General features: G+C 36.8%; 1 protein-coding gene and 1 long non-coding RNA gene across 11 annotated transcripts in view; one reads left to right on the top strand and one right to left on the bottom strand.

Moving 5' to 3' along the window:
- Nucleotides 1–164: 164 nt before the first annotated feature.
- Nucleotides 165–27,104, top strand: LOC131126540 (uncharacterized). The gene is made up of 3 exons (XR_009129195.1): nucleotides 165–265; nucleotides 25,741–25,852; nucleotides 26,091–27,104. It is a non-coding gene; the product is annotated as an uncharacterized LOC131126540 (long non-coding RNA).
- Nucleotides 17,985–27,254, bottom strand: part of tnk2b (tyrosine kinase, non-receptor, 2b) — a 54,861-nt gene continuing 45,591 nt past the window's right edge. For 9 of the 10 annotated variants that reach the window (XM_058069185.1, XM_058069191.1, XM_058069190.1 and 6 more), the window contains 3 exons: nucleotides 25,735–25,830; nucleotides 23,706–23,836; nucleotides 21,279–21,612 (listed from right to left, as the gene is read on the bottom strand). In XM_058069185.1, coding sequence (XP_057925168.1) covers nucleotides 21,606–21,612; nucleotides 23,706–23,836; nucleotides 25,735–25,830 — 234 coding nt within the window. In that variant the 3' untranslated portion in view covers nucleotides 21,279–21,605. Of the gene's footprint in view, nucleotides 21,034–21,278; nucleotides 21,613–23,705; nucleotides 23,837–25,734; nucleotides 25,831–27,254 lie in introns of those variants that run through there. The other variant, XR_009129193.1, reaches the window with a different exon arrangement.

The following is a 27,254-nucleotide window of genomic DNA, read 5'->3' as shown; positions in this document are numbered from 1 at the left end:
AATGCCTGACTTCTTATCGTGTCATGATTGCGTTTTGTCGCTCTGCTGCCGCCTGCTGCTTCCTCCTTGAAGTGCATCCTGACCAGCAGTCACTCCTGCACACACCTGATTCCTATCATCATCCTGACTACTTAAGCTCAGCTCACAGCTGTACTAATCGCCAGATTTTACCTCAAGCTTCCCCAAGTCCTTGACTGCTGCTCGTCTTCCACCACATGCATGATGTCCTTGTTCCTTCGCTCTCTGGCGTTTAATCAGTAGTTGAGTGAGTACTTGCCCGTCGATTTTCTTGCCACGGTTGTCTTTTGTTTTTACACGTCTTGGTTTTTGCTGGCTGGCTTTTTACAGTTCCTGACACATTATGTCCAAAACAATGGCAAAAAAATTCCTTGGTATACGTCATGTCCAAAATATGCAAAAAAATTCCTTATTATACATCATGTCCAAAAATGCAAACAAAATGCCTTACTATACATCATGTCCAAAAAATACAAAAAAATACCTTACTCTACATCATGTCCAAAAAAATGCCTTACTATACATCAAGTCCGAAAAAAGAAAAGAAATGCCTTACTATACATGTCCAAAATATGCAAAAAATGCCTTACTATACATCATGTTCAAAAAATGCCTTACTATACATCATGTTCAAAAAATGCCTTACTATACATCATGTCCAAAATATGCAAAAAAATGCCTTACTATACATCATGTCCAAAGAATGCAAAAAAAATGCCTTACTGTACATCATGTCCAAAAAATGCAAAAAAAATGCCTTACTATAAATCATGTCCCAAAAATGCAAAAAAAATGCCTTACTATAAATCATGTCCCAAAAATGCAAAAAAAATGCCTTACTATAAATCATGTCCCAAAAATGCAAAAAAATGCCTTAGTTTACAGCATGTCCAAAAAATGCAAAAAAATGCCTTACTATACATCATGTCCAAAAAATGCAAAAAAAATGTCTTACTATACATCATTTCTTTAAAAAAAATGCCTTGTTATACATCATATCGAAAAATGTAAAAAAAAATGCTATAAAAAATTATATAAATCATGTCCAAAAAATGCCTTACTATAAATCATGTCCAAAATATGCAAAAAATGCCTTACTATACATCATGTCCAAAAAATGCCCGACTATACATCATGTTCATAAAAGTGCCTTAGTATACATTATTATACATTGTGTCCAAAAAATGCCTTGCTATACATCATATCCAAATATTTAAAAAAATGCCTTACTATAAATCATGTCCAAAAAATGCAAAAAAATGCCTTACTATAAATCATGTCCAAAATATGCCAAAAAATGCCTTGCTATACATCATGTCCAAAAATGTAAAAAAATGCCTTACCATAAATCATGTCCAAAAAATGCCTTACTATACATCATGTCCAAAATATGCCAAAAAATGCCCTAGTATACGTCATGTCTAAAAAATGCCTTGCTATACATCATATCAAAAAATGTAAAAAAATGCCTTGCTATAAATCATGTCCAAAATATGCCAAAAAAATGCCTTGCTATACATCATGTAAAAAAATGCCTTACTATAAATCATGTCCAAAAAATGCCTTACTATAAAATCATGTCCAAAATATGGCAAAAAAAATGCCTTACTATATATCATGTCCAAAATATGCCAAAAATGCCTTACTATACATCATATCAAAAATTGCCTTATTATACATTGTGTCCAAAAAATGCCTTCATATAAATCATCTCCAAAAAAATGCCTTACTATACATCACATCCAAAGAAAATACCTTACAAATTCCTCAACAATTCAACTTAGCAAAGGCTCCATTATAACAACAACCACATGACCCTGAAGGCATCGTGTCTGTATCTCCACATTGTGGTTATCCCGACGTGACTCTGGGTCACCTCAATGCTTTACAGACGATACTATTGTGATATCTGACTTGACTTTAAGACCACTACAGTCTGACTATGATAAATGAATTATAGGATTGAATGTTCAATGTTACTTTCATAGTTGGAGCAAATACAAAACCAAGCAAGCATATACGCTTCAGACATGTCAAGCTTTCCTGTTGCTTTTTTAAAATCTTTTCATGACAGTAAAAGCATTATAGAGAGCAAAGCGTTTGAGTGCAATTTTGCTGCAGAAATAGTAAACTAAAGGCACCACTGCAACAAATGCAAAGTGAGAAACACAGGAAGTCAGACATAAAGTGAATGCGTATGACTGTGAAGAAGCACGATGAAATAAGTTGGATGATGGGTTTTGGCCAAGAGGAAGAGGAGGAAAAGGAGGAGGAGGAGTATATAATGAGGCTTCATCTAGTGGTCACACTTCCACAGAGTTATATGATATAACAGAAGGACGACTCCCCCACGAGGCTTGCTCTTCTTTAAGTACTCCATGACTCTTATTTGACTGAATAAGTTCCCCCATCCAGGTATCACATGACCCTTGTAGTGGCCCCTCAAGTGCTCCCTTATGTGAGCGGTTTGGTGATGCTTATTGTTCCATATGGCCGCACTGTTCCTTTATGTTCCTGTGTGCTTGTATTGGAGGCAATGAGACTAATTTGGTGGCCAATTTAGAAAGTTTATTTTTTAATGACTGTTGGGCAATACAGACGGAAACAGATGGCAGATAAGGACACTGCCCATCAGATACAGAAAACTGCATACAAGGGTTTTTAACCAACAAATAAAACCCCATTTAACAACTTGATTAAAATATACCAAAATCAATATAAAGAGATGTACAAACAACTTGTCACCATCTCTGTGCTCTTTTAGAATTCTATAACTTCCTGAACAGTCCTTAAAGTCTGTCATTTGACTTTTTATGTTTACACTCAACAAAGTTGGGGTTGTTGCTGTTTACGTCTGATGCTTTATATTATTTTATGTTCACATAGAAATAACAAACATTCTGGTATGTCAAATCTACTTTTGTATCACATATTTTATTGGTCAATGAATGCTTTACTATACACCATGTCCAAAAATGCATGAAATGCCTTACTATACATGCATCATGTCCAAAAAATGCCTTACTATACATCATGTCCAAAAAAATGCCTTACTATACATCATGTCCAAAAAATGCAAAAAATGCCTTACTATACATCATGTCCAAAAAATGCAAAAAAATGGCTTACTATACATCATGTCCAAAAAAATGCCTTGCTATACATCATGTCCAAAAAATGCAAAAAAAATGCCTTACTATAAATCATGTCCAAAAATTGCAAAAAAAAGCCTTACTATAAATCATGTCCAAAAATGCAAAAAATGCCTTACTATACATCATGTCCAAAAAATGCCTTACTATACATCATGTCCAAAAAATGTCGTACTATACATCATGTCCAAAAAATGCAAAAAAAATGCCTTACTATACATCAAGTCCAAAAAATGCAAAAAATGCATTACTATACATCATGTCCAAAAAATGCAAAAAAAGGCCTTACTGTAAATCATGTCCAAAAAATGCCTTACTATACATCACGTCGAAAAAATGCAATTAAAGGCCTTATTATACATCATGTCCAAAAAATGCCTTACTATAAATCATGTCCAAAAATGCAAAAAAAATGCCTTACTATACATCATGTCCAAAAAATGCAAAAAAATGCCTTACTATACATCATGTCCAAAAAATGCAAAAAATGCCTTACTATATACATCATGTCCAAAAAATGCAAAAAAAGGCCTTACTATAAATCATGTCCAAAAAATGCCTTACTATACATCACGTCGAAAAAATGCAATTAAAGGCCTTATTATACATCATGTCCAAAAAATGCCTTACTATACATCATGTCCAAAAATGCAAAAAAAAATGCCTTACTATACATCATGTCCAAAAAATGCAAAAAAGGCCTTACTATACATCATGTCTAAAAAAAAAATGCCTAACTATATATCAAGTCTACAAAATACAAAAAAATGCCTTACTATACATCATGTCCAAAAAATGCCTTACTATACATCATGTCCAAAAAATGCCTTACTATTACATCATGTCCAAAAAATGCAAAAAACATGCCTTACTATATATCAAGTCTACAAAATACAAAAAAATGCCTTACTATACATCATGTCTAAAAAATGCAAAAAATGCCTTACTATTACATCATGTCCAAAAAATGACTTACTATACATCATGTCCAAAAAATGCAAAAAATGCCTTACTATACATCATGTCCAAAAAATTCAAAAAAATGCCTTACTATACATCATGTCCAAAAATGCAAAAAAAAAGGCCTTACTATAAATCATGCCCAAAAATGCAAAAAATGCCTTACTATAAATCATGTCCAAAAAATGCCTTACTATACATCATGTCCAAAAATGCAAAAAAAAGGCCATACTATAAATCATGTCCAAAAATGCAAAAAATGCCTTACTATACATCATGTCCCAAAAATGCCTTACTATACATCATGTCCAAAAAATGCCTTACTATACATCATGTCCAAAAAATGCCTTACTATACATCATGTCCAAAAAATGCCTTACTATTACATCATGTCCAAAAAATGCCTTACTATACATCATGTCCAGAAAATGCAAAAAACATGCATTACTATAATTAAAGTCTACAAAATACAAAAAAATGCCTTACTATACATCATGTCTAAAAAATGCAAAAAATGCCTTACTATTACATCATGTCCAAAAAATGCCTTACTATACATCATGTCCAAAAAATGCAAAAAATGCCTTACTATACATCATGTCCAAAAAATTCAAAAAAATGCCTTACTATACATCATGTCCAAAATTGCAAAAAATGCCTTACTATTACATCATGTCCAAAAAATGCCTTACTATAAATCATGTCCAAAAAATGCAAAAAATGCCTTACTATACATCATGTCCAAAAAATGCAAAAAAAAAGGCCATACTATAAATCATGTCCAAAAATGCAAAAAATGCCTTACTATACATCATGTCCCAAAAATGCCTTACTATACATCATGTCCAAAAAATGCAAAAAATGCCTTACTATACATCATGTCCCAAAAATGCCTTACTATACATCATGTCCAAAAAATGCAAAAAATGCCTTACTATACATCATGTCCAAAAAATGCCTTACTATTACATCATGTCGAAAAAATGCCTTACTATACATAATGTCCAGAAAATGCAAAAAACATGCCTTACTATATATCAAGTCTACAAAATACAAAAAAATGCCTTACTATACATCATGTCCAAAAATGCAAAAAAAAAAGGCCTTACTATAAATCATGCCCAAAAATGCAAAAAATGCCTTACTATAAATCATGTCCAAAAAATGCCTTACTATACATCATGTCCAAAAATGCAAAAAAAAGGCCATACTATAAATCATGTCCAAAAATGCAAAAAATGCCTTACTATACATCATGTCCAAAAAATGCCTTACTATACATCATGTCCAAAAAATGCAAAAAATGCCTTACTATACATCATGTCCAAAAATGTAAAAATATCCCTTACTATATATCATGTCCAAAAAAAATGCCTGACTATACATCATGTCCGTACTATACTTACTATTCTTTTATTTTCTTTTTTTGTGTGCTGTTTTGTGCTATAAACATTATTGATGGTGTGTGTTAGAAAATGGTAATTTTTCTTATCTGAAAAAGTTGTGTGTCTCTGACTGTTTTCTAAAAAGCAAAAACAAACAGAGTGTATTCATATAATGCTTACTTTACCACTAACTTACCATCTTAACAATACTAAGAGAGCTTTGCCTCTTAGTCACTGATGCAAACGGAGGGCATCCACTGGGTGCGAGTCTTCGAGTCTTCGATTCATGAACAGGAAGAGCCGTGGATCTCTATGGAAGTGCCATTCCATAGATTAGGGAACTCCATCACAAATCCCTTCACTCTTCCCATCTTGCTCCTAAATTACATCAGCGTGTATAATTCAATGTTTGAATGGCGGAACACCAGCAGTTCAATGTCAAAAACTTGACACATTCCCGGGAAGAACTGGTTCTAACAGATACCGCCTGCCATGTGCCCAGCTTCCTGCCGTGCCCTTGGGGGTCTGGTATCGATCAGTGCTTCCTTTTTTTTTAACTTGTTACACTCAAACCTCATCATTTCTTTCTCTCTTTTTTTTAACACATCCCTCTATGTCTTACACACACACACACACACACACACATTAGTCTTGTGAAGAGCCGTCAGGGATGCCCGGGGCTGCTGGGTAAAACAGTGAACACCACTGACAGCAGGGAAGGAGCACAAGGAAGGAACTGAAATGTAGCAGAATGATGAGAAGCGGCAGCAAAGTCGGGTAAACTTGTTGGCATCCCCTTGCCATGAGGATCTTGGAAGTTTCCAAGGAATAAATCAGGCGAAAATCCAAATGTGCTTCACTGTATCCATAGTTACGGATATCCTTTTCCAGGAAATCTGTCAACTTCCATGTCGCTAAATTCCTCTCTGACAATTCACTTACTTTTTAAATAGAGTACATGTGAAATAAACCTTATTACAGCCTGTTAATGCGTCACGGTTAACATAAGGAGTCAACATACCGCAACTGTTATACAAGTGCCCGCAAGGCATGCTGGGTAGTGATCTATGAACAATAAAATATTGACTATCAAGACTATTAACTTTGCCACTTTGTGTTTACATCTCAGCAAAAAATGCGACAAACACTGCAAAATGTTAGAAAACACCACTAGTTACCAGCATGCCTTGCGGCAGGACTATTTGGGTGTAATTTTGTTTAAGTCAAACTGTGTTTTTAATTATAAAACGTTCTTATTAGCGGACTAATAGCTTGCTAGTACACTGGAAACAGAAACTGTAAGTCTGCCTATGATGATGTCATCATCGCTTGACTTTGTAGTTCTTAGCTAACTAACAAAGTTACACTACAATATGTGCTTTTCCTATTGGTCACAGTGACGTGGCAACATTTTGATGACTATCAAGACTATTAACGCCACTCCGTGTTTACTTCTTTGATGACCTCTCAGCAAAAAAATGCGACAAACACTGCAAAATATTAGGAAACACCAGAAACTACCCAGCATGCCTTGCAGCAGGACTATTTGGGTGTAATTTTGTGCAAGTCCAACTCTGTTTTTAATCGAAAAACATTCTTATTAGCGGAATAATAGCTTGCTAATACACTGGAAACAAACTAAGTCTGCCTATGATGTCATCATTGTTTGACTCTGTAGTTCTTAGTTAACTAACAAAGTTACACTACAATATGTGCTTTTCCTATGATGATGTGGCAACATTTTGATGACTATCAAGACTATTAACGCCACTCCCTGTTTACTTCCTTGATGACATTTCAGCAAAAAATGCGACAAACACTGCAAAATGTTAGAAAACACCGCAAGTTACCCAGCATGCCTTGCGGCAGGACTATTTGGGTGTAATTTTAAGTCTAACTGTGTTTTTAATCATAAAACATTCTTATTAGCGGACTAATAGCTTGCTAATACACTGGAAACAGAAACTGTAAGTCTGCCTATGATGTCATCATCACTTGACTCTGTACTTCTTAGCTAACTAACAAAGTTACGCTACAATATGCACTTTTCCTATTGGTCACAGTGACGTAGCAACATTTTGATGAAGAAGGTGAGAAACTATTGTATTCAAGAACAAAAACATGAACCACTTAGTGCTTTTTTGATGATAAACAGGTCAGTTTTGACAGTTCTGGAGTTAAAATAACTTGACAGATGGAGCAGGGGAACATTCTTTAATTAGGAAATATCTTTAATTAGCTTTGCTTCATTTACCGGCATCCAATATCCAAAGACGTCATGTCCTCTGGTGTTGGTGGGCATCCATTCCAGATGATGTTAAGAAGAGATATTCACCACCTGATCAGTGTAGCAGATATATAACAATTCATTTTCTATCCTGTTTGGTGGGATGCGAGCCGGGGACTGTACACTAAGGATCCGTCATTGGTCTGTCCCGTCTTTTGTTGACCTGTGGAGAGAATGTTTAATTAGTTGTCATATTTGGAAGTATTGTAGTATTCTACTATAGTTATTAAGTGTCAGTATAATGTTACTTTAGTGTTCGGTGAGACACACAAGCACCAGATTTGATCACCAGAACAAATGTTTTGTAGTTTATTTGAATTATCTCAGGTGGCACGGCGGTCGAGTGGTTAGCGCGCAGACCTCACAGCAAGGAGACCAGGGTTAAATTCCATCCTCGGCCATCTCTGTGTGGAGTTTGCATGTTCTCCCCGTGCATGCGTGGGTTTTCTCCAGGTACTCATGATCGCAAAGCAGCAAAAAAGCGACAACACAAGCATTAACTCAATGACTTCCTGTTCAGTGCAAAGTAAGCGTCATCATAAAATCAATTTGATCATGATGGAATTGATGAATTTCAATTGTAATCTAAATATGACAAATTGATATATTGTTTGTTTTTGTTTGGGTTTTTTTTTACCAGCTAGATGAACATTATACTCAAATATTGCAATAATCATGTACTATATAACAAATGGGAAAAAATAAAGTCAAAATATTAGAATAAAGTCTAATATTTTGACTATTTTTTGACTAAAAAAGGTCAAAATATTAGAATAAAGTCTAATATTTTGACTATTTTTTCCCTATATTTTTTTTTTACTTTTTCAAAATATTAAAATATAGTCTAATATTTTGACTATTTTTTCCCATGTGTTATATGGTACATGATTATTGCAATATTTGAGTATAATGTTCATCTAGCTGGTAAAAAAAAAAACAATATATCAAGTTGTCATATTTAGATTACAATTGAAATGCATCAATGCCATCATGATCAAATTGCTTTTATGATGACGCTTACTTTGCACTGAACATGAAGTCATTGAGTTAATGCTTGTGTTGTCGCTTTTTTGCTGCTTTGCGATCATGAGTACCCGGAGAAAACCCACGCATGCACGGGGAGAACATGCAAACTCCACACAGAGATGGCCGAGGATGGAATTGAACCCTGGTCTCCTAGCTGTGAGGTCTGCACGCTAACCACTCGACCGCCGTGCTGCCAATAAGGAATCATACTTCACGCAAAGTGTAGAACCAATGTTGAGTTACGTTTATGTAAGTTACAAGAGCGACCAAATGGTAATTTTGACTCACTAGAAAAGTTTTTAATATTTTGGGCTCAACTTTGAGGCACATTAATTGGGAATGACAGTGAAGTAATCCTGTCGCAGTGGAGTCAAGTTGATAACAACACACCTCAGAGTAAATGCAGACATTTTTTTGAATGGAATGTACCGGTTAAAGAATATTACAGCTGCTTAATTAATGCAGGATCAGGTTTAATTAGTCTGAGGGGTATTTATCCCAATGAAAGGAAACTTGTAAGTAATAAACATTCCTCGGTCATGCAAATAAAACGAGGGTGGATTTAAGGCAGGTTTTGGGTAAATATGAAGTATAATGAAGTCAGTATGCTTGGTTGAGCAGCACAAAGACTGGAAAGGAGGCAAAAGTATGTAAGCCCACCCGTGGCTGCAAAAGCCAGCTATCAGCTGTAGTCCAGAACTCCTGGAAGTCACAGCTGCCATCCAAGACTAAAACGTCTACATGACTTCATAGGTGGAAAAAAAAAACACGAGCGAGGACTAACTATTTTACTTGTGTCAAATTAACCACGGGGAGGAACCGAGGGAGACGATTAATCGCAACACCGTGCTGTTAAAAGGCTTTGGGAAAATTAATGAATAAATACAGTGGGACTTTACAGGAAGTTGTGGCCACTTATGTTAAATAACTCATCAAGTCTTCGTCAAAAATGGGTGGGGGTGCGTTGGAGGCAGGAAGGACTTTGAATATTACTACTACTGTACAGGCCTGGCAACATGTCTACATTTGACGTACTTTAGTAGTTTCGACTTCAGTCTGTTCAACAGATACAGTAAATAATAAATATTTTTCGATAGTATTTCAAACTGGGGGCCGCAAAAATATTTTTGTCACCCAGTGGGGGGCATGACAGAAAATAGAGAGCCACCAGTTTATGTCCACATGGGTTGCATCAACGACAAAAAAGCGGCAACAAAGCGTCTAAACAAGCATTAACTCAGTGACTTCCTGTTCAGTGCGAAGTAAGCTTCATAATAATCGTGTACTATATAACACATGGGAAAAAATAAAGTTAAAATATTATGAAAATAAAGTTATATTTCAAGAACTAAATTTACAAGAAGTATCTTGTCATCTTGTACTCATTATCGCAAAGCAGCAACAAAGCGGCTACACAAGCATTAGCTCAGTGACTTCTTGTTCAGTGCAAAATAAGCTTCATAATAAAAGAAATTTGGCCATGATGGAATTGATGCATTTCAATTGTAATCAAAACATTACAAATTTATATATTCTTTGTTTTTTTGTGTGTGTTTTTTTAACAAGCTAGATGAACATTATACTCAAATATTGCAATAATCATATACTATATAACACATGGGAAAAATAAAGTCAAAATATTTTGAGAATAAAGTTATATTGCAATAAATTTACAAGAAGTAACTTGTAATAACTCAGTCACAAATATTAAGAGAAAGCTGTACGGTGAAAGAGTGGTTAGCGCGCAAGCCACACAACTCGATAACCCAAGTTCGAGTTTGCATGTTCTCCCCGTGCATGCGTGGGTTTTCTCCGGGTACTCCGGTTTCCTCCCACATTCCAAAAACATGCTAGGTTAATTGGCGACTCCAAATTGTCCATAGGTATGAATGTGAGTGTGAATGGTTGTTTGTCTATATGTGCCCTGTGATTGGCTGGCCACCAGTCCAGGGTGTACCCGGCCTCTCGCAGAAAATGAATGAATGAAAGAATATTTATAGAAAGAAGCTATAATAAGTGAAGTGTCGTTTTATGAGAAAAATACTTTTAGTATTATAAGGAAAAATAATGTTATTTTGGTTGCATAAAGTCAAAATAGAAAATAGAAATAGAAAGAAAAAAATATTTTTTGACAGTTCACACATTCCATGAGGCAAGTGGATGGCTTTATTCATCTCTCAGCAGACAACGGCTTTTTTCCATCAACAATTCTGTCAAAGATATGTGTGAAAAACAGACATCTTATACTGTAAACAGTTGAGGGGGGGGGCAACACACATACAATGTGTGGGTGTCAAGGGCACCTCATGTGGCTTCAGTGGCTTTATTATTTTGTCTCACACTATCATAAAGCCGCCGTCTGTCAGTTAGGCTATTCAATGCCTGTTCAAAGACGACTGCCTGGGAAAAATACAACCCAATAAACACCTTGTATAAAAAAAAAACTGGGACTATTTACAGGAATTTCTTCAGTTTTGTCCGTGTTAGGGTAAATAGAACATTAAAAACAAAAACAAGACAGAGTAAAAAAAGGTGGCTATCCTTTGCTATATAAGTTAAGGTGCAAGTGTTTCCATATACTACACTCCATGTACTACACTGTACATTATACATTGGTACCACCTACTGGTTCAAATGGGAATTACACCTCTCTTGACAATAATTTATGAAAAAATGGGAATGTTGTCGCTAATATTGATTATCGCTGATAATTTGTAGCACAATTATCAATCAGCAAAAAATTGTCAGGCCTAATTACGATTAGGCACAAATATTTCAACTTCATGCTACTAATATGTCATTGTTTTTCCGTAATGTCATTATTCCCGTAAAATGTAAACTTTTTCTCGTTTTCAAAAACAATTATTTATGACTATTATTAACTCTATTATTATTATTAATTTTATTATTAATTTGTATTAACTTTATTATTAAAAAACATGAATATTTCAACTTTATGCTGCTAATATGTCATTGTTTTTCCTCATAACTTCCTAACATTATTCCCGTAAAATTTACACTTTTTCTCATTTTCTAAAAACTTTATTTATGATTATTATTATAATTATTAACTTTTATTAACTTTGTTATTTATTTATTATTGAAAAAAACACGAATATTTCAACTTTATGCTACTAATATGTCATTGTTTTTCCTCATAACATTCTAACATTATTCCCATAAAATTTAAACTTTTTCTCATTTTTTAAACTTTATTTATTATGATTATTAACTATTACTATTAACTTATGATAATTATTCACTATTATTATTAACTTTATTATTAATTTATTATTAAAAAACATGAATATTTCAACTTTATGCTACTACTATGTCATGGTTTTTCCTCATAACATTCTAACATTATTTCCGTAAAATTTAAACTTTTTCTCGTTTTTTTCCTTTATTCTTACTGCTGATTTTTTTTTAATTTTTGCTGTTTTTTTAATTACATTTTTTGTTTGTTGATTTTTTGTTAAATAGTATTTTTAGACAATAAAAAATAGTTGTGGGTCGCAAGTATGACCCATCCCAGAATGCATTGCAGAGCCACTACACAGAGACTGAGGAAATGACGGACTGCATATGAATTTCAGAGCATCCGCGCTATGTGTGTGTGTCTTTGTGTGTGTGTGTGTGTGTGTGTGTGTGAGACAGGGAGCATCTTAATGAATCCGTGGTTGGAATTGTCTTCCTTCTGACTGTCATTCCATCTATTTTTGAGGTTGGGGTCCCAAATTAAACCTAAGCCCCAACCTGTCGAATTCCATGAAAATCTGTCAAACCATTCTCATGGTATTTTCTCACACACACACACACACACTTAAAGACATGGCTGGAAACGGTCCAAATCTCCTGCTGGCGGTATAATAATAAGCAAGCAACAATGTGATTAAGTTAAGATTGTTTGTTTATAATTTGAACAGCAGAGCCACTGGAGTCTGTCTGACGATTTACTCTTGAGCCATGGAAGCAACAACAAGAAATCAAAGTTCAATTGCGGCGTTTGTATTTCTTGGTGACTTTTTTTTTTTTGACAAACAGAATTTCAAATAAGCTATTTTTATTACAAAAAAGTAACCCCACATAATTTTGCGTTTGAACCTTTGCTGCTTAAAAAATATATAATAAGCGGCAAAATGAAGTAAAATATAAGTATTCAAAGATGTTGCATTGATATGTAGTATTCTACACCGGTCCCTAGGTGTCAGTAATGTTACCATAATGGTCCGTGAGACACACAAGCACCAGACTTCATCACCAGAACAACAAGCTTTTATTGCGTGTTTGAATTAACAAGCACAATCACCCCTAACACTGTCTACTATTGCGGCCGTAAAACCACGCTAAGCTATATCTCAACTCTGATGTCACTTCCTGTCCACCTGGCACTAAGCTCCCTTATGACTGAAGGACATTTACAGCAAAATACACAAGCACAAGTCTTATTTATGTCTTATTTTCCATTATTATGTCTACTATATTGGGTTACACGGTTGTCAGGGCGACTATAGGGGTGTTATTTTATATTTAGAGGTCTCGAGCAACTTTAGAAACTGCATTTAGAAGGTTGTAAACAGTTTTTTTATGCTCTAACTATGAAAATATGGAATAATAATTAGCTTGTATCAATTTTGCCAGAAAATATCTGGATGATTCTCAAGAACTTTGGGAAAATACTTGAGACAAAAATATGGTGGTGGTAGTGTGATGGTCTGGGGCTGTCTGAATGTCCTGCGATAAGTGGAACCATGAATTCTGCTGTCTACCAAAAAAAGTCTTATTTATGTATTATTTTCCGTTATTATGTCTACTATATTGGGGAACACGGTTGTCAGGGCGACTATAGGGGTGTTATTTCATGTTTAGAGGTCTCGAGCAATGTTAAAAACTGTATTTAGAAGATTGTAAACTGTTTTTTTAATGCTCTAACTATGAAAATATGGAATAGTAATTGGCTTGTATTAATTTTGCCAGAAAACATCTTGATGATTCTCAAGAACTTTGGGAAAATACTCGAGACAAAAATATGGTGGTGGTAGTGTGATGGTCTGGGGCTGTCTGAACTTGCTGCGATAAGTGGAACCATGAATTCTGCTGTGTACCAAAAAAGTCTTATTTATGTCTACTATATTGAGGAACACGGTTGTCAGGGCGACTATAGGGGTGTTATTTCATGTTTAGAGGTCTCGAGCAATGTTAGAAACTGTATTTAGAAGGTTGTAAACAGGTTTTCTGTGCTCTATCTATGAAAATATGGCCAGCACCCCCGTGACCCCTGTGAGGAAAAGCGGTAGAAAATGAATGAATGAATAAAAACTGCATTTGACATATGACAAGATGTCAAAAAAAATCCCACCACTGTACTGTAACAAATATTAGACGCAGTCTTAACATTTTAGTGAGTCATTACAGTTGTGAATTAGGTTTATTATCTAGTTTAGATTTTTCATATCCGTTCCTTTTTTGGTGTACGGCTCTGAAGTAGCTCTAAGCCGCACTATTGTAATATTTGTTATGGATTACCATGCTGACATCTGACAGCAGGATGTGAGGCTCCCATCTGTGAGAGGGGTTTTTTTTTTTTCTTACCCCCAGGTTGTAAGTGTCTGTTTATAAAGAAAATAAGATGCCATCACACATTTGGCAATTTTGCTTTTGTTTACAATAATTGAAGCAATCTCCAGTCTGATCTGTTTTTATTCTGATAGTTTTGTTTTTTTTTAGTGAGGTTTAAAATGCAAAAGAGAAAGCGCCGTTTGAAAGCCTTCGAAGTTGGAGGTGGTGGAGTTGTGGGGATCATGTCATGCCAGTGTTTCTCAGACATTTATTTATTGATGGCAGCCCGCCACAAATACATTTATACTGCCACAAATTCAGTAGATAAGGCTCGCCCTCACGAACATATTTTCATGAAACTGTCTGTGAATGCAACTTGTTGTTCCAGCTTTGTACAGCAGTCAAAGAAGTCCAGCTGAAGAAGAAGAAGATGTAGCAAGAGAGATCAGTAGTGAGTATTCAGACTCCTCTAGATCCTGGTCCTGGATGATCGGTATTGGAACATTTTCTTTCCCATTTGTGCTGCTCTGTTTTTTTTTTTTTAGTTTATACTATTTTAATTTCTATTTCTATTTCTTTCCTTTTGTGAATTTTCTTCTCATAATTACAAATTTATTCTCATAATATTTTAACTTTATTCTCACAACATTAGAACTTTTCCCAAAAATGACAGCTTTGTGTTTTCTGATATTATTCCGCCATTAAAAAAAAAATTAATTCCAACTTTTTTCTGAGTTTCTGATTTCCAAATTTGTAAAAAAACTTTAAAAACATTTGGAAAAATTCCAAAGTTGTAAAAACAATGATAGTTCATAACAAAAACAGTAATAAATACCATGTATTACCATATATAATAGAATATTTTATTGCTAAATTTCAATTGAATGTCTATCTAAATGGAAGAAAAATAGAAAAGCACACAAAATAATATAGAAAATAAAATGAGTTATTTCAATTAAAATGCTACAAACGTTTCTCAGTTATTCTCATGAAATTTCGAAAAAAAAAAATTGATCTTATTCCTGTAAAATTAAATTTTTGCTGCTGCTTTTTCTATATTAAATTAGAGTTTTTGTGCTTTGGGACGGGAGAAAAAAACAGCCGCGGGCCACAGTTTGGACACCCCTGCCATTTATTTTGCCTTTCTTCACTTTTTGTCTCCCACAGCATTCATAAAATTTCCATGCACATGCGTCATGGCGTCACCGCCCCCCCATCAGGTCCTGCGTAAGTCTGATGCCGCCGGTATTATTTTCTCCTCAAAATTCCCCTCCTCCAGCTGGCTGGTCCAAATGGAGCTCAGCATGTGTAATCTTGTATAATGTGTCTAGTGGGGGGGCTATTTTCACAGTGGCAGAACTTGTGGAAGACGTGGGAAGAACATGACCATCAGAGTGTGACTGCACTCTTCCGTTCTAAGTACTGTACACTAGATTAAAGCAAAAATACCGACATAATACACAATACTTTAGAGGACCGATTGCATCATGAGATGAGAGCGGATATATTTTTGATATTTACTTTGGATATTTTACTTCACTTTTAGCTCATTTTCTTGACATTTGAGGATGAAATTAAATTGCGATTCTGAATGGTAAATCGAAATCATAAATCTAAGCGGTAAATATAAATATGTAATAAATCGATATCTCATTCATTCATTCATTTTCTACGAAGACAGTCCAGACACCCCGGACTGGTGGCCAGCCAATCACAGGGCACATATAGACAAACAACCATTCACACTCACATTCATACCTATGGACAATTTGGAGTCCCCAATTAACCTAGCATGTTCCTAGCAACCTAGCTGAGAGGTCTGCACGCTAACCACTCGACTGCCGTGCCGCCGCTACATCAAGATGTCAAATCTTAATCCAAATGTTAAATGTAAATCCAAAAGTTCACACTTAATGTTAAATCTAGATAGGAAATCCAAATGTTAAATCCAAATCTAAGTGTAAACTTTAATCTAAATGGTCAAATTTAAATCTAAATGTCAAATATAAATCCATATATTAAATCCAAATATAAATCTAAAAGTTCGATCTAAATGTTATATGTAAATGTAAAATCTAAATCCAAATGTATATCTAAATGTGAAATGTAGATGTAAAATGTAAAAGTTAAATCCAAATCTAAATGTCAATTTTCATATAAATGTTAAATCTGAACGCAAAAGTTCACACCTGATGTTAAATGTAGATAGGAAATCTAAATGTTAAATCCAAATCTAAGTGTAAACTTTAATCTAAATTGTCAAATTTAAATCTAAATGTCAAATATAAATCCAAATATCAAATCCAAATATAAATCTAAACGTTCAATCTAAATGTTAAATGTAAACTCTAAATCCAAATGTATATCTAAATGTGATATGTAGATGTAAAATGTAAAAGTTAAATCCAAATCTAAATGTCAACTTTAATATAAATGTTAAATCTGTATGCGTGCAATGAGCAGTGTCAGCTGTTCTAGCTCATCTCGAGGTTATCCAAGCATGCTTTTATAGCCTCGTTTTATGCACCGTGACACACAAAAAAAGGCCTTCTACAAACTTCTACCACAAAGTTGAAAAGGTAAAATCGAGGGGAGTCGCTTCCCCACCGTGAACTCCTCATCAGTTGATGAAGAGGTATATCTCGAGAATTTGTTTATCAAGATGTCTGCAGCGTAAGCATGACAGAATGGATGTTAGAAAGTCCAAACGTGGCACGGATGCTGCAGAGGATGGTATCAACTTTGCACCAACTATTATCATTCATAATACGAGCTAAATATTTAAATGAGGAAACATCAAAAGCTGAGGGGGAATGATCTTAATAATTCCATTTATCTGGAAGACGGAAATGCGACTCAAAGTGAATGCTGATATTGCTCAGTGTCAGAAAATATTGTTGCATATTTGTGCATAGCAATCATGTATTTTTGATATTATCTAATTCTGCTCTCGTTCTCGTAGAACCAGTCTCATAAACCAGTCACATTCAAATTATTTATTGATAATAATTAATACTTTTCTGGTTGACAACAGACTATTAGTCAAAAACTATTGAAAAAGACAAGGGACATTTCTTACCTATCTTTTGAGTGTTAAGTTGCAGCGTGATGATTTTAGTGCTCTTTCCCCGCTGGGACACAGCTGAATGACTCAACTGTAGCACAACATCGGCAGCCAATGAAATGCATGATGGGAAGCCGTTTGCATTGGTACTTGTATATTTCTTACCTACCTTTTGAGTGTTAAGTTGCTGTGTGATGATTTTAGTGCTCTTTCCCCGCTGGGACACAGCTGAATGACTCGACTGTCGCGTAATATCGGCAGGCATTGGCCAAAGAAATGCATGATGGGAAGCCGTTTGCATTGGTACATGTATATTTCTTACCTACCTTTTGAGTGTTAAGTTGCAGTGTGATGATTTTAGTGCTCTTTCCCCGCTGGGACACAGCTGAATGACTCGACTGTAGTGCAACATCGGCAGCCAATGAAATGCATGATGGGAAGCAGTTTGCATTGGTACTTGTATATTTCTTACCTACCTTTTGAGTGTTAAGTTGCAGTGTGATGATTTTAGTGCTCTTTCCCTGCTGGAAAAAAACCAGCATACGTTGTGTTTTCGTGCTGGTATGCTAGTCTCCAGACCAGTATGCCAGCACGCAACTATTACAGTTTCACACGTTAGCTGGCCTGGTGACCAGTATACCAGCACGAAAAAACAACATATGCTGGTTTTGCTGGTATGCTGGTCCCCAGATCCCATACATACGAGTGGTTAACCGTAGGCCTCAAAATCACTTCAGGTTTTAAAATGTTTTTGTTTCTTCTTTCCGAATGGTCTAACGCCACACTTTTACAGCCCATCCATCCATCTTTATACCTCACAAGGGTAGTAAGGGTATGCTGGAGCCTATCCCAGCTGACTTCGGACGAGAGGCGGGACTGGCCGACCGGCCAATCGTACTTTTCCAGCCACTACAGTCCAATTCAAAGCTTTGAATTCATGAAACTGTTTAATTAATTTCCTGTTCCCACTCCCCTACCCCCCCACCACAATTATTTTGACATAACCTTAATTGAAATGTTTTGACACCCACTAAAATGAAATGTAATTCTTCAGTGTCAAATGCACACCTGTATGCTTCAAGCTGCCCAAACCCTGTTAATTAGACTCTGTAAGTTGTCAATAACGAGTCAAATGGAGCAGCGGAACAGGAGGGATGCTAAAAAAAAACAATCCAGGCAGTGCAACATCCCAATTAAGCTGCAAAGATGAAAATGAAGGGGAAAAAATGAATCATAAACAGGGAAAAGAGGTGAAAAATAATTTAGTAAAAAATACATTTATAAATCCGGCAGCATTAACTTCTCATGATGATTTCAATCAACCCAGAAGAGGAGAAACCAAAACAACTAAGGAGGCACATACACAAAGAAAGAAAAAAAAACAGCCAAAAATATATATATATGTAAAAAAAAAAAAAAAAAAAGGGACCAATTGTAAATTATGGGACACAACAAAGTTCACTTCAGTCCTCTAACATGTCTACAGCAGCTTGGTTCAAGACAAACAGCAACAACACACGGACAAAGTCATCACGCCAAACGCTAAGCTACTGAAAATGTTACCCACTATCCCCCCCCCCGTGCATCTGTCAATCATCTATTCTCCATGAAGACTTGACTCTTGATGCTCACAGCGGGAGCTTACCGTTACCGACAGCGGTCTTATTGCACATGAGAGAACATGAGTGACAGTTGTCACCCAGAATACGCCCACTAAGTCAGCACGCTCGTATAGTAGATATAGTAAATAGTAGATGGTTGAAGCATAGAAATGCATATTTAAAATAAAAATAAAAAAAACATGCATACTGTTCTAAAGTTGTGTTGACCACTGAAAATTATTCTGGAATGTCTTTTTTATTTCTATTTCTCTTTGAAAAAAAAGGTCTAAATCTTGGCTTTCATTGGTTATATATGTGGATACTCATTGAGGGGCTGGAGTTTTTTTCCCCACAAAGGACCGCATAGTACATGCATAAAGGATGCAGGGACCACTTTGATATCGGACTTAAAGCATGTAGATATGCCAGGAAAAAAACAGCTTTGTTATATACGTAGATCCCTGTGAAATCCGCAAATTCTATTTTTCATGTTTTCAGTTTTTAGAAGTCTGTTTTTTGGGAAAAAAACCTGCAAAAATCACAACACTTATATATTATTGTGGCTTGGCAAACTTTTGTAATGTGTTGTCTCGTCTTTATAATATAATATAATATAATAAACGCCGAGGGGGCAGGCTAGTGTTTGGGAGCGGTCCGCCGGGGAAATACTTCCCCACACCAATGTTTCATTCCATATTTATGTCAATTTCCTTGAGATCCGGAAAGTTTTGGGTTTTGGTACAATTTAGTAGTTTTTCCATTTTTGCTGGGTCATCCTCACCCTCGAAATATTGCGGTTCGATGATCGCTCCCTCGCTATATAGATGGCTTTTTTTTATCACTATTTTGTAGGCTATTTTTAATCAAAACATATTGAAATTCAAGTGATCTGTAGCATTCTGGTCACAAAGTGGAAGTAATGACACAGAACATTGACACATTACCTTATGTTCTCCTCCCATTCCGTGTGGAAGTGGTAAATTTTTGGCTTCATTTTTCAATAAATACATTTGAAGCTAAAATAATGATAAGGTGTGAGTAAAGATGACTATAAGAGTGTAATTTCATGTCTAAAGTTAAAAAAAGTATTTAAAATTTTTATGCTCTACCAAAATATTACATTTATTGACAATGAATCGTATTCATTGTGTTTGGGTCTGGAAACAATTAACTGTTATAAACGCCTGTACAGAATTTTCCGTAATGTTTATGACTCTCTTATACTAACCTAATTTTTTTTTGAAAATTTTCCAACTTTGTCATTTGTCTAATTTTAATTCCCAAATAATATTACAAGTTTATTAATGTATGAGAACATGGTCGGTGATTTATGATGTATGATTCCTTAGTACTATACTTCATCACATTTTTGTATTTGTAGGTCATTTAAAAATGTTTACTTTAGGCCCAAAATACGTAAGTATGGTTTTAAATATTTTGGATATTTTGGAACCACCAAGCGTTTTTTTTTTGTATTACAAAAAACAAGTCAAGCGCTACACTTGGGACACCCCCAATATACTAATTTTGTAAATTTGTAGATTATCTCTCAGTTTTGACACTCCCGCAATCTAACCGTACACTTGGGGTGAGTTTGGGCACGCTCTCCATGCAGGAGTGACCAATAAAACTACACTGGATGACTCATGGTTGACAGCTGGAATGCCATCCCACAGCAGTGTGTGACCATGTGCTATTCAGGCGCCACAACAAGCCACTATGCTATATATATATTTAAAGAATAAAATCAAAAATATAGTCTGCAGAGGCAGTGAAGCCATGGGGGCAACATTCATATGCATTACTGCATTTTTGGTTACAAATTAATTGTCAGGACGCATTGAAAATTCAAAGTATAACTTTTGTGTATCATGTTCTGAAATAACACTTTGACTTACTACTTTTCTGTGCAGGGGTCTCAGCATCCGGTGCCTTCGCTCCTATTAATAACCAAATGGACGTACTTCTTGTACAATGAGGCCTGTACACACAAATCAATGTTAGTTAGAGGATGAGGAGGTATGGTTTGACTCTTTGGAATTTGATCTGCAAACCAAATTGCTTCCAAGCGGTAATACATGCCCGGTGTAGGAGATTGGCTTTTAGCCTGACTTCAACTGAGACTAAAGTAAATTGCAGTTCTTGATGACCTCTTGGCATAGAGAGAGGGGGAACGTTTTCAGCAAAGTGCTTCTGTGTAGTTGTGCCGTCCAACTCATTTTCACCTTCCGAGCAGACTTCCTTTAATGACTTTTAAAGATCAGAGAACGTCTCTCCGGTAATTGCAGCTCTAATAACAGAGTGATACAAAGGATCTTTAAAAAAGTGTGATCGCTATCAGGTAGCAATGTGACCAGTCCAAACTGGAAGTGTCTTTCATAAACACCAATACATGTGAAATGGCGGAGGTGGTATTTTGTGTTGAGTTCGGTGAGCGTGTGTTTTTTTCCATACTCTAACAGTCTTGTGACTGAGGGGTCACACAGGATCAGCGTCGGCCATGTTTTATTGAGGATGAAGTTCCAATCAGGACTCTGCAGCCTGAGATGTCTGTCACCGTCTGCAAATATGAGAAAGATTTGAATTAGACTGAGAAAATACAGAATCGAACCATCCAACAAGTAACTTGGATGACTAAGAAACTTTTTCTTGAATGTGAGTAGAAAACAGAAAGTCATTGCATAGGTCATTCGTGTCCCAACTTTTTCCCCATGAGGGCTGCATTCTAAAATAAAAAATCAAAGTCAAAATTTGAGGGCTATTTTTAACATTTTCTAAACCAGTGATTCATGTCAGTCATGCCAAAAAATAAAAAAAACGTGTAATGATCTGACATCCATGAACGCACCTCGCATCTGTGCTGAATCAAGCATAACCAGCCGTAATGATAAACTTCAGCCTTCAGGAAAGGATTTGAAATTCTTAAGCCTGGCTCCGGGCGGCACGGCGGTCTAGTGGTTAGCGCGCAGACCTCACAGCTAGGAGACCAGGGTTCAATTCCATCCTCGGCAGTCTCTGTGTGGAGTTTGCATGTTCTCCCTGTGCATGCGTGGGTTTTCTCCGGGTACTCCGGTTTCCTCCCACATTCCAAAAACATGCTAGGTTAATTGGTGACTCCAAATTGTCCATAGGTACGAATGTGAGTGTGAATAGTTGTTTGTCTATATGTGCCCTGTGATTGGCTGGCGACCAGTCCAGGGTGTACCCCGCCTCTCGCCCGAAGACAGCTGGGATAGGCTCCAGCACCCCCGCGACCCTTGTGAGGAAAAAGCGGTAGAAAATGAATGAATGAATGAATGAAGCCTGGCTCCATTTTTCCTTGGCAATATGGTGTGCCATGGTGTGGTGGCAGCCGTTGGTGCTTGGTTTCTATTTTCATTGACAATGTGACATGATGTGCCGCTCGTGGAACTTGGCTCCTCTTTTCCTTGGCGACATGACGTGATGGTGGTGGAATTTGGCTTCTTTTAACCTTGGCGACTTCAGATAATGTATCGGTCGTGGAACTTGGCTCCACTTTTCCTTGGCGACAAAACATGATGTGCCGGTGGTGGAATTTGGCTTCTTTTATCATTGCTGACGTGCCGTGATGTGCTGGCTGTGGAACTTGGCTCCTCTTTTCCTTGGCGACATGACATAATGTACCGGGGGTGGAACTTGGCTCCTCTTTTCCTTGGCGACATGACGTGATGTGCCAGTGGTGGAATTTGGCTTCTTTTATCCTTGGCGACGCAACATAATGTACCGTTGGTGGAACTTGGCTCCTCTTTTTCTTGATAACATGACGTGATGTGCCGGTGGCGGAATTTGGCTTCTTTTATCCTTGGCGATGCAACATGATGTACCAGTGGAGGAACTTGGCTCCTCTTTTCCTTGGTGACATGACCCGATGTGCCAGTGGTGGAATTTGGCTTCTTTTACCCTTGGCGACGTGACGTGATGTGCTGGTGGTGGAATATGGCTTCTTTTATCCTTGGCCACTTGACATAATGTACCGGTGGTGGAACTTGGCTCCTCTTTTCCTTGGCGATGCAACATGGCGACGCAACATAATGTACCGGTGGTGGAACTTGGCTCCTCTTTTGCTTGGCGACATGATGGGATGTGCCGGTGGTGGAATTTGGCTTCTTTTATCCTTGGCAATTTGTCATAATGAACCGGTGGTGGAACTTGGCTCCTCTTTTCCTTGGCAACTTGACGTGATGTGCCGGTGGTGGAATTTGGCTTCTTTTATCCTTGCCGACATGACGTTATGTGCCGGTCATGAAACTTGGCTCCTCTTTTCCTCGGCGACGTGACATGATGTGCCGGTGGTGGAATTTGGCTTATTTTATCCTTGGCGACGTGACATAATGTACCGGTCGTGGAACTTGGCTCCTCTTTTCCTTAGTGGCGTATCGTGAGCTTAGCTCCTTTTTTTCTTGGCTGCATGACTTGGTGTAAATAAAGGGACGCTTATAGTAACATTTCAGCAGCAGCTGGCATCTTTTTTTCCGAAATGCGATCAGAATATTTGGAATGCTGCTGGGAGTATCGTAAACAGCCCCAAGGAGAGCTACAGGTTAAAGATTAGAGTGTACAAACACTTGAGACCAACCCACTTGGGTTTTGATCTGCACTAAGCTGTAAAAATGAAGCCTAGTGTCGCAGTACCTCTGTTGCGTTGTAGAGCCATAATTATCCAACATCTGCGTACTGGCTTCCTCTAGGTTCCAGTCACACATCTCCAGCAGCTTTAGACACTCCGACCTGCTCCTCAGACCCAAACAGAACAACTGCTCCACCTGTGAGCATAAAAAAAAAAAAAAAAGTTGATAAAAACTCAGGATCGGGGATGCTTTTTACTACCAGACATTAACAAAAATAATCTTTGTTTGGAGCTTTTACAAGCACATTTTTAAATAGGGTAGTTCAAATACACATTCTTTGTTTAGATGGAAACAGACCTCTGGATGGCCTTTTTTTTATCTTCTAAACTTTGCTCGGGTTATTAAGCAGCACTCAATTGCTCCCCGGAGTCCTTCGCTATCCACACACACACACACACACACACACACACACACACCATGTAAGTAAGAGAGCCACCACAGACCCAACCAGGGAGGAGGGAGCGCCAGAAATATTTACAGCGTGCTCATCACTGCAACAATGGCCTGATTTTCCCAGAAGGATCAACAAAGCTCCTTGTCCTGCCCGGAGAGGAATCCACTTAGAAAAAAATGGCACCCATCAGCTTTCTATGGCTATTCGTTCGTTTGCAGTTACAGTAAGCTCTACATTAAAAAATGTTATTACCCTTGAATGGCACAGGAGCTGACCTGGAATGCACCCAACTGAATATCAGTAGCAAAGCGTCGCACTTTACCACCAAGGACTTCACCGAGCCGTAATTGTCTATTTCATAGGGCTTTTATTTTGATGGATTGCATTTCTCAAGTTACTTGCGGCTGTTAAAAAAGTTTGCTCCTTTTATTTTTTGGTGTTGGAGCTTTGGTTTCTGGGAGTTCATGTGATAGTTCATTTATGTCTGGAATGTGACTGATAGGAAGATAAACAGTATTGGTATTAGCCAACATTCAAGGCTACAATACCAGAGATGAAAGGTGTATCCATGCCCCAACATTCATTGGTAATGGTAATGGTTTTATTTCATTTGAACATGCATCAGATTACAATTGAATGCATCACATAATCAGTTCAGTTTCTACATGTCGAAAAGGAGTAGGAAGAAGCAAAGCTTATTAAATCCTACCCCTCCATCTGGTACTTTTACAATCAGTAACTGTTACATTTGTTCACTTCCTGCTTTCCTAATATAGTTTAAGTTTTTTATTTTACTTTATTTTATTTTACTTTATTTTATTTATTTTAGTTTACTTTATTTTATTTTATTTACATAATCAGTTCACAGTTCCACATGTCCAAAAAGAGTAGGAAGAAGCAAAGCTTATTAAATCCTACCCCTCCATCTGGTACTTTTACAATCAGTAACTGTTACATTTGTTCACTTCCTGCTTTTCTAATGTAGTTTGAGTTTTTTTATTTTAGTTTTGTATTTTATTTTACTTTATTTTATTTACATAATCAGTTCAGTTCCACATGTCCAAAAGGAGTAGGAAGAAGCAAAGCTTATTAAATCCTACCCCTCCATCTGCTACTTTTACAATCAGTAACTGTTACATTTGTTCACTTCCTGCTTTCCTAATAGAGTTTAAGTTTTTTTTTTATTTTATTTTTGTCACGTACCGAAGTACGAGGTGATATGACCATCCAATGACATAATGGGTACCATAGTAAGTGTCAATATAGTGATATGTATAGCACATCATGACTGGTTCAAGACTCTTCATCCTTGTATTTAGCAAACATCAACTGCTTGTATTGTTTCTTGAATTGGCTCATTCGTTGTGCATGCCATTACCATTACCAGTATCGGTATCAGCCAACATTCAAGGCTACAACACCAGAGACGTGGTGGAGATGAAAGGTGTATCCATACCCCAACATTCATTCATTCATTCATTCATTTTCTACCGCTCATCCTCACAAGGGTCGCGGTGGGTTGCTGTAGCCTATCCCAGCTGTCTTCGAGCGAGAGGCGGGATACCCCAACATATCACATGCAAAAAGTGCATTGCCAAATACGTTGATTTTCATTGCATACTAATAAAGGTGTTTTTACCTTCAGGTAATGCACAGCTTTCTGAACATTCCAGTTGTGGTTCTGCAGTGCTGCTCGGCACTCTTCTATCGTCACACCGTGAACTGCTTCCTGCACCTGAGTCACACAACAATTCCGGGTAAGGATGGATGTAAAGGATTACTGTGATCACAGTAGCTGCACCTACTAAGTAGAGGGTTATAACCAATTTCATGAGGTTCTCAAAGCATTGAAATCAGGGTGTAGAATTCAACACTTCATGCTCTGGGACAATGTAAGTCCGTATTCTGGGCTGAGAAGGATAAAACGCTACCTTTCTTCCCCCCTGAAAGAGTCAGTCATTTAGCCTCTAACAAGTACAGCCACCTTTGTTTCAGGTGATACCAGCCAAATGAGCAGAGGCCCCACGCCATTGGATGGAACGACCGTCATTTGAGACTACAAAAAAGTGACGCCATTCCTGTCTGGATATGCCTCCTACTATAAAAAACTACTATGAAAAATATAGACTGGATCTTGTTCTCAGACTAGAGCTGTCCTATCTAGTCTGACCTGAGCATGAAATGATCTGGGATGGGAGGCGGAACGTCTTCTCTACAATGACTTGAACGAATGTGATTTTATAATGCAGTATTTTCGTACGGTCAATCCCCGTCTCTTCATGGGTGTTCCGGAAGCACCAGCACACAGGTGTCTCCCCTTCTCGAAACCGTTTTTCTATCTTCACCTTGACAATTTCCTCCAATCAACATTTGCGACGACTGCAGTAATAGTTCTACTAAACTAAAAGTTCAGCTGTAGAACCCTCCTCTCTTCATTTGGCATTTAACTCGCAACACAATGCCACACTTGGACATTTCTAGTGTAAAACGTATAAGTGATCGCCACTAATAATAATGTCATATGATCAATTAACGGAGAGCAATGGTGTCACGGTGCAGCCTTTGGACTATAGGATAGACAGGATAGAGACGGGCGTTTCTCCAAGTGTGCATGGTTCTAATTCCAGGAACGATTTACGATTTTATCGCTCAAATGCTGGATTGACCATTGAACGGCTGCCCAACAAAACACACTTGACAAAAAATATGATGACTGAAGCATGAAGACGGTACATATAGATCAGGGGTGGGCAAATATTTTGACTCATGGGCCACATCAAGTTTACAAAATTGTCCAGGGGGCCAGAACATATAACACACACACAATTTTATGCTTATACTTTTCCTTGAATTATTTGTCTAATTTTAACTATAAAAGTGTTATACTATCAGCTTTATGTTCTCATGTATGTTCCTTTGTTCAGGAGCACTTTAAACATCAGACCACATCAAACTGTAATTGTAATTTGTAATAAATTGTAATAAAATGTAATTTATGTTAATGGTAATGGTAATGGTTTTATTTCTTTTGAACATGCATCAGATTACAATTGAATGCATCACATAATCAGTTCACAGTTCCTTCCAAAAGGAGTAGGAAGAAGCAAAGCTTACCCCTCCATCTGGTACTTTTTCAATCAGTAACTGTTGCATTTGTTC

Source organism: Doryrhamphus excisus, chromosome 3 (genome assembly GCF_030265055.1).
Source record: "Doryrhamphus excisus isolate RoL2022-K1 chromosome 3, RoL_Dexc_1.0, whole genome shotgun sequence".
Lineage (NCBI taxonomy): Eukaryota > Metazoa > Chordata > Actinopteri > Syngnathiformes > Syngnathidae > Doryrhamphus > Doryrhamphus excisus.
This window is presented reverse-complemented; position numbering and strand designations above follow the sequence as displayed.